At 40.5% G+C, this 9,152-nt stretch overlaps 1 protein-coding gene across 4 annotated transcripts in view; it reads right to left on the bottom strand.

The window, feature by feature from the left end:
• Positions 1-7,610: 7,610 nt before the first annotated feature.
• Positions 7,611-9,152, bottom strand: part of INF2 (inverted formin 2) — a 40,468-nt gene continuing 38,926 nt past the window's right edge. For 2 of the 4 annotated variants that reach the window (XM_072930473.1, XM_072930474.1), the window contains one exon: positions 7,611-8,712. Coding sequence is in view for 1 of the 4 variants with exons in the window: in XM_072930474.1 (XP_072786575.1) it covers positions 8,687-8,712 (26 nt within the window). In the remaining 3 variants the exon portion in view is untranslated. The remainder of the gene's footprint in view (positions 8,713-9,152) is intronic. The other 2 variants (XM_030275093.4, XM_030275095.4) reach the window with 1 other exon arrangement.

The raw sequence follows: 9,152 nt of genomic DNA, 5'->3' as shown, positions 1-9,152 counted from the left end.
AGCAAACTATCAATGCTGCAGAAATGACACAGTAGATGCAGCACTTTTAGGGATATATGTAGGCTGAGACAAAGCCCCATCATCCCATTCTTGAGCAAAACAAACATGAATAGCATCAGCAGTTTCAACTAGGTGGGGACTTTCATTTCCAGTGCAGCATGAGAGATTTTTTTTTGGTACATACACCACATTTATGTTCTCAAAGAGCTAGGTTAATACTTACTAATGATGATATATTGTTATATAGGATAATCCTTATGAACCATTTTCCTCCTGACACAGCAATTTTGGGCTCTTACTGACACAGAAAAAAACTCATTAAGGGATCTGTATTAAAACCTGCCATTGATGCATCTCTAGTCCATAGCATATCTGTAAAGCATCTCCTATAATTTGGAACAGTTTGTCTTTGAAACCTAGCACTTCATAGTGATGACAATCTCCAGCTCTTACAGCCCCAGTGAAATTGTGAACCAATGCATCCAAGGCAAAAGACAGCAATAAAATGTTGATATCTTTTTTCAGTCTTAATTTAGTAAGAATGGCTTACATTAGAAACATTAAATGTTAAATCAGTCAGTAAATAACATTTGATTTACATACTAAATGGTACCAGTTAAAATAACTAAGTCAAAGGCCTATAACAGAAAATTAATATTAAGCATATTTGCAGTTTATTTGAATTAATTTGTCATTGGTTTCCATATTTCTTTTTGCAAAAATAAGCAGTTTCCCAAAGGTAAAGCAGGCTTACATTTAATTTAAGTAAACGAATTAATGTATCCCCTTTAGGACTTCACAGTCTTTGTGGTAAACTTGTACATATGTCTGTAATTACCCTAACAGGACAAGTGAAGGATTCAGCCCTATGAAAAAGCCTAATGAGAAAGCCTAATGAGAAATAAGCCACTTTCTGCTAGAAGTATTAGGAGTAAAATGAGCTGATTGAAAAAAATCTTATTAGAAATGCTCATATTAAAATTCTGCTGCTTGTTTATTTTAATTAAGCTATAGGGAGAATCAGCAAGACTATTAATTAGGAAGCTCTTTTTCTTTTAATCAGAGTGTTCATCTGAATTGCTACAGGGTTTGTGTAAAGAAAAGTCTTATTTTTAAAAATCCTACTAACAAGTAGTACTATACAAGGAACAGCTAATAAGCTTTGAATGATAAATAGGCTTATAATAATGTATCTCCAAAGATTATACTTTAGAGACTATGTAGGAAACCCATGCTTTTAAAAAGATTAAAGCTTTGGTTTAACTTCAAAACAGCAGTAACTTACATTGCTGATGATGTTAAAATGAGCTTGTGGGTATATATTAAAAAGAAATCTCTGTGTGAAATTTCCCCTTAGAAAGTGCAGCCTCCCCTCCTAGGTGAATACATACATTAATAGACACACATCTCAATGCAGCCAGACAAGCACTGACACTTGTGCTGCTTATGCAGGGCAGGGGACAGAGATTGACTCAATACATCAGCCCAGTTCTGATGATCCCGTTGAATCAGTTAACTTGCAATTACCTGTGAAGATATTTTCAGGGCTCTACTACTCCACCTTTTGTTTTATGGGGAAACCTGATGGTGCTTGAGGACCACGAGAATACAGGCTTTAATTTCCACTTTTTTATCTGACTACTGACATGCTAAAAATAGGCACATTTCTCATTAGCCTTGAAAGAGAAGCTGTATTTTGACAACAGAGGGTTTAGAACTTTAAGTCAAATTAAATAAATATTTTACATCTGTAATTTGGATTATGTAAATGCTCCAAATTTTTTACTGCTTGTGTTGCTAATGGACTGATGTGGGGCTGCTTTGTTTTGTAAAACTTGATTTTCTTTGTAATGGGAATTTCATCCATTGGTCACTATTATACTATTAATGGGGATTTCAACGAATGTTTCAGAAGACCTGGCATTTCCTCTTGTATATAAGTACCTAAAAGGTTTCTCTTGGGGGGAAAGCTGTTTAAAAACTGTTCCCCACACACATTCAAGGTAAGCAGAGAGTGTACACCTGCAGTGTAAGGTAGTTTTGAGGATATGAAGATGTACTTCTTACCAAATGGCTGGAGCTGAGCAGGAGGAGGTACAACCCACCTGGGGACAGGGTTAGTCACTTGTTTATGCAGACATCTGCTCCCTTACTAGAACAGAGCTGTTCATTAGCTCCCAGTGGGCTCCACTTGCTCTGTTTTGGATTCAGGCACTGACTTGCATTAAGATGCTCCTGGTGTAGTATTCCTCACCATCGACTTTACAACTTGCACAATTTATTTGTGATGATTATGATTCTTACAAGGATAAAAATAAGACGTAGGTGATAATAGAAATCTCAAACCTTTCTTACACAAGCAATCTTCTCACTATAAGATTCACTCTTTTCCTTTCAGATAAATTCCTAGGGGTTTTCAAGGTTTTTCTGCAACCTAGGATCAGAGAGGCGTTTGGGAAATAGTAATTCCTTGCAAGTTCCCCTCTTCCTTTTGTTATGATTCTAGTACGGCTGCAAACAGTAAAGAGAAAAAGGGAATATTTCTTATTGCTAACATTATTTTTGTTGTGGTGTTTTTCATCAATGTTTGTCAAAGTATTTCAAATGAAGCCATTACTCCCAGTTTAGAGATGGGGAAACCGAGGCACAGGTTATGTGCTTGCCAACAGCCTCTTAGGAAGTCAGTGGCAGAAAATGAGTACTCTCAGTAGCACAAGTTGCTGGGATTTCATTTCAGTGCTCTGTCTGTCAAAACCCTCTTTAGTCTTTGCAGTTCACCTCTCATTAAGAGGTTCACCTCTCATCCAGCTACTGCTGTGCCTCCATTTCCTCTTATCAAAAGGCTGGAAGCTGTTGGAAACAAAGTGAAAGAACTCACTTTTCACTCTGCCCCTGCTGCTGGCAGGAATGTGGCTGTGAAGTATGTGTGCTTAATGCCTGTTGACTCTGCCCTAGGGATGGAGTTAATGAAAAAGTCCTCTAAGGGAGCTGGCTCCACTTTTTGGCAGCTGGTGGTAAGGCAGGACCCTTGGGATGTGCTGCAGGAGCCTGGGCCAGCAGCAGCAGCTCTGGGTGGCAGATGTTAGGAAGAACCTGCTGCTAAGACTTTGCTGGCCTCTGGGCCCTGCAGCAGTGATGAGGCAGTTCAAGGAACCATGGAAAGGTGTCTGTAGAATATGGGGACAGACTCAGAGAAGCAGGAGGCTGGGAGAAGATGTGGTGTAGGATCAGCAGCGGAATTTGTAGAGAATAGGGATGAACTCTTCCAAATTGAAAGAAATGTCAACAGTTACTTCAATTGGGCCTTGTATAGCTAAAGGGATTAAAGACAGGACATAATAGCTTTAATCTTTGGCTATTTGATAGGTTTGAGATTGCTGTGCTTGCTCTCATTTGATCTACACACATTTGTGCTATGGTTTGCAACCAGACCTCTGCAGGCAGCTGTGTCACAGAACATGCCTTGTGGAGATCAGGGTCTGTTCTCTGTCCTCTAGACCTCTACTAAGGTAGTGCAGTTGAAGACATTTGGAGGGGGAAAACCTCCTTCTTGTGCTGTTTTCCCTGGGGTCTCTCCAATTCAGGGGGTGTTTTAGGAAAAAAAATTGTCTGTGATTCAAGATGGGTTTGTAGACTTGGTATGGTGAATGCGGTCACTACCCCTGGGGCATATTCTTCTGTGTATAACACTGGTTCACCAAAGAGGATTAACACAGAGACCTGAAAGGGTTTCTGGACTCTTATTACTCCTACCTTCTCTACTTCTCTTGTATCTGCTTCTTGCTGAAAAGAGAATCATAAAAACATTGGTTGGAAAGGACATTGGAAATTATTTTGTCCAAGCTCCCTTCCAGAGGATCATCATCACTGCTCTGGTTTTGTCTGAGCTGTGAAAATCTGAACAAATGGAGGTACAAAACATGGCAAAGTGTATAGAAAACCTGTTGGTCTCAAAGGATGAGTCCTGGGAATTGTGTGCTATTGAGGGTTTCATTTAGATTACAAAATCAAGCTGTGTGTTTCAAAGGATTACAGGACCAGATTTCATAGACTTGTTTCCCTTTTTGCTTGTGCTGATTCTGCTTCTCCTTTTTCTTCATCTATTCTGACTGATGGATTTGATCATTAATTGTCACTAATTCATGACTAAACTTACAGCAGATTATGCTGTATGGAGCCACGTAAGTACCAGACAAACACATCAAGTTCTGCATGCCCTGAGCAGGACAAACCAACCATAACCATAATAATGTACATGCCATCAGCAAAGACTGCTGATCTGAGAAAATACCTACTTTGACAGGCTTGGGAGTGTATCTAAACTGACTTGATAGGAACTGACTACCACAGGGTGATTCTTGTCTTCTGACTTTGAATAATGCAAGCTGAGCCTGCCTAAAGTCTCCATTAGGGAAGCAGAGGACTCCTGCTAATTCCTACCAACACCTGGCTCTGTATGAATTGTTACACACAACTCTTGCAGGAGTTGTTTATGCTGCAGCAAAGAGAGCATTAGAGAGCTCCTAATGTGAATTAAGTGCTAGCACAGCACGGATGAAGGGGTGAGTTACTTCCAGAGCTGCTGAATATGTTGATTAACTTGCAGTGATCAAATTCTCCCCTGATATTTAAGGTCTAGTACCTGCTCTGAACTAAGGAATTGGAAACATTTTTCTTTATTATGGACCTCATTTCCATTGCAAATCCTGCAAATCATGTGGTTATTTTGCGAGATTGACACCATGCAGTAATTGCAAACATCTAGAGAGGTCCTGTCACTATCACTGCCCCATTTTTAACCCTCTGTAGTCACACTTCCAGTAATGGGAAAGCTGTTTATCGTATCCTGCCCAGTTTTGATTGTGAGGTGACCAAATAAAATGTGGTTTCTGATGGAGTTGGCTCATGACTGTATTTGCTTTCAGACTCATTATGGGGACATAACCTCATGACTAACATGTTCACCCATATTTCATGGCCATGACTATTACCACACAGACAGAATGAGCCAGGGTCTCTACAGAGCTAATGTTTAGCATTGGTAGGCTTGCATGTTGTACTTGGTTGATCACTGTGTACCAGAAATATGAAGCCCTAGATCCAGGCTTTACATTTAGATGGAATGGAAGCTGGTTAATTTTCCTAAAACAGGCTTATGTATTTTTATTTCAATTTATCCTGCCTCTTTCTAAGAGGAACAGAAGGTATTTCTCAGCCCCCATGGCTGTGTGGAAGGTAGGAGAGGACCAAATGGTACACTCAGCCCAAGAGACATTGGCATAGCTTGGAGATTTCGGCCATGCTCCAAGTAGAGTGCAAAGCTGTGGTGGTGCTCATGAACTAGATACAGCTCCATTTATAGCTCTCCTTCTTTTCAAAGAATCATTAACACTGGAGAAGGACCTCCAAGATCATCAGGTCCAACCTTTGACTAAACACCGCTGTGCCAACTAAACCACAGCACTAAGTGTCACATCAAGATGTTTCTTGAACATTTATAGGGATGGTGAGATGCCATGCAGAGAAAAAATTAGGAAGGCAAAAAGTTCAGCTAGAATTCAATCTGGCCACTGCTGTTAAAGATGATAAAAAGTTTTTTTTTATAAATATACTGCCAACAAAAGAGGGACAAGGAAAGTCTCCATTTTTTATAGGATGTGGAGGGGAACATTATCACCACAGATGAGGAAAAGGCTGCCTTTGCCTCAGTCTTTAACGGTAAGGCTAGTTATCCTCAGGGCAACCAGCCCCCTGAACTGGCAGACAGGGACAGAAAACAGAATAGGTCCCCCACAATGCTTGAGGAAATGGTCAGCGACCTGCTGTGCCACTTGGGCACTCACAAATCCATGGGGCTGGATGGGATCCACCCAAAGGTACTGAGGGAACTGGCAGAAGAGCAAAACAATTTGTAATTATTACTAAGCATATATGACAATTACTTGCATATATGACAATTATGCTTAGGTGCTTTATATCCTATGTGGAAAATATAGGACTTTGATGGATGAATTCTCATGAATTATAGGTCTTCTCCATCCCTACGAGAAAAAGGAAACTCACCAAGTATTTATTTTTATTCTAAACTTTGAAATATTTTCAGTATTATTAAAAAAAAAAACCAACAAAAAAAAAAAAAAAACAACCAAAACTCCCCCAAAACCCTGAAAATCCATCTCATTAAACATATCTGATTTTTGATGTGAAATATTTGGAAAAGACTTCTGATTTTTCTCGTATTTTCATTTTATCACATATCCAATGCTTAATTACAGAAGATGCATTTATTTGGCAGCAAGAAGCTTGTGGTGGTCACAGCCTGGTTTACATACCAGACTTCATGTGCAGTTGCTGTAATATACCACAAGAATTCTATTTTGAGGTCTGTACTCATGGTTGACTTAGAAGACCACAGCTCTGTTGAAATGGCCATGATATTATTTCCAAGACCAATAATTAATTTGGTCTTGCAACCACTGAAAAATTTTCAGCTCATTTATGAGCTTTATTTCAAGCTCATAAATTGAACAAAACTGTACATCCCAGCTGAATTTCAGTTTTTGACCTGCTCTGATTATTTTCTTCTGTTCTTCTGAAATCACTGTAATGGAAGCAGAGCTACTCTTGAGAAATAAATTATAAATGTTTTGCTTGAGTCTGCTGATTGGGATGTGATTGAATAGATAATTTACAGATGGCTATTGAACAAAGAGCCTCTGGTGGCTCAAAATAACCCATTTCTTTGTAAACTTTTGAAAGCAGGGGAAAGATAATGCCAAAAAAACCTCTCTTTTAAGGCCAAGGTAAGCACATAGAGCAATAAGAACTCTGGCTGTGGAAATGAGCTGTTCTCTCTGGGTGGAAATGAGGGAAGCTGAAAGACCCAGATGGAGAAATGGAGACATGATGTAGCATCTGAATTGAGCAGCCAGTGGAGCATCAGGAGGAAATGTTCCCCAGGTAACACCCAGAGAACCTGTTTGTTCCCACTCCTGCATCTCCAAATGATGATGATGATGATATTGATCAGTCAGTGGGGTGGTGAGGAGGAGTTTGGCTGTGCACTGCTAGCCTGGGCTCAGGCTCTTCTGGAAACACAGAGCTGGGAGAAGTTGTTTAATACTCAGGCCTTTCAGCTTGGAGTCTAATCTGCAAGCAGCAGAGCTACACTGAAGAGCAAAAATATGGTGCTTGGGTGATGTGCTCTGAGACTGGAAAAGAGGGGGAAAAAGGGGAGATACCTGTAGATGTGATAGAGACAGTCCTGCAAATCAAACCTGGGTGGCACAGTTCTACAGGGAATGCTGGGGGAATCCCTGCTTCAGCCAGCAGGAATGAATTTTCTGTTACAACAGGGCTGTGCCACTCTGCTGTGGCTCCTTCACTGAACCTGCCCACGTGTCTGTTCTCAACTCATCTCTGCTTCTGTTGACCAGTTCTCAATGTGCTCATAGTGATGCCTTGGTTAAAGCAAACCAGTGATTTAATTCTTGGTTTCACTTCTAAGTTTTCAGTACTACAAGGACATTACAAGTCCTATTAAGCAGAGCAAAATAAGCTTTGGCCTGCACATTAGTTTAGCCACAGTGAGTTACCATGTAAATGAACAGTTCTGAAATGTACCCAGCTCTTCCACTGGATTTATGTTTCAACACATATCACACCATAGATTCAACAAACATAGATAATTTTAAATGGACAGCTATGTACAAAATTATTATACAGCGTTATTACAAAACTTGAGAAATAAAGCTCTGAATTTTGAAAACACAGTACTGCACAGCCCCAGTTTTAAAGCCAAAGTAACATGATTCCACACGTTCTGCAGCTTGGACACAGAGTCTTGAGTACAAGCAGCTGACAATGGAAGTAAAACCCAGAGATTTACTACAGGATAAGCTGAAAACATGTCCAATAGAACACTCTGGCAAACCTCTTCCTTTTGCTTTAGTAAGAGAAGCCATGGCCCTGGTTCTCCAAAAGTTGATGGATGCACCAGTGGGTGTGACAAGACTACTTAAGACTACTGATGTGCTTCAACTTAATTACACATAAGCATCATGTAAGAACCAGATACTGTTTATATGGCCATATGCTTATTAAAATACATACTTTTCCTTTTACTTGCTTTTTCCCCTGTAACCAATTTAAGTGACTGAGAGTAAAAATATATTTGTCTAATCTGGGTCTTGGACCTGGTCCAATATATAAGTTGTCAGTGGGCAATGAGCAGAGGGATTTAACACACCTCCACATGTGATGGTACAGCCACTGCTTAATTTACACCCTTAATTTAGTTGAGGCACTGCTGTTTTTAACACTTCTTCAAGGGCTAAACAGTGCAGTCTGCTCTTGGGCCACACTCAGCTGTCATTTCAAGAGGAGTTTGGCCTAGGAGCAGGTTGAAAGCCTTGGCTTCCAGGACAGTGGATGAAGGTCTGACCCTTTCACTGCCACTATGCACTGAACCATCCCCTGCCCCCGCAGGTGCCCAGTGCAAGGCACAGGCTGAGGGATCCAAAGTCTCTGGGGAGGCTCTTGAGGTCCTGGGGAAGGGAGTGAAAGGCTGCATGAGGAGAGGCTGTGGGTCTTCATGGGGCAGAAGTTGTCCATGGTGGCATTTCATTGATGCAGAACCTGGAGTCTCAGAAGCTGGCAGCACTCCAGGGACACATGAGAGGTTCTCTCATACCTTCTGCCTTGCCATGACACCTGCAGGAAGAGGGGGAAATGCAAATTATTTGCAACTGTGAACAAAGGTGGTGTGGTTTTGCATGCATCTAATGGTTGAGGTGCTACTAGGGAAATCAGTTTCATCTGTTCCTCAGATTAACTAAAAACAGGTAGTTTGATGTACTTAATAAAAAGCTCATGTTTCCAGAACCAATCTTGATGCTCCTGAGTTTGGGCAACTTTGCTTTTAAGTTTAGTCCAATAACATATATCCTTCTAGGTATTAAATTGCTGAACTAACTAAATCTCGAGGATTTAGCAGGACTGTCAGAAGGATGGGGCAGCCCACTGGCCTGTCTCACTCCATAACTGAACCAAATGCCATTTCTGAAGGCAGACATGAAGGCAAAGGGCTAGCAGGAAGATGAGCATTAGATTGATGACATTCTCACAGTCTATTTAAAAACTGCTCACAGACA

This window comes from Taeniopygia guttata, chromosome 5 (assembly GCF_048771995.1).
Source record: "Taeniopygia guttata chromosome 5, bTaeGut7.mat, whole genome shotgun sequence".
NCBI classification, from domain to species: Eukaryota; Metazoa; Chordata; class Aves; order Passeriformes; family Estrildidae; genus Taeniopygia; species Taeniopygia guttata.
The sequence above is the reverse complement of the archived record's forward strand: the minus strand, read 5'-3'. Positions and strand labels throughout refer to the sequence as shown.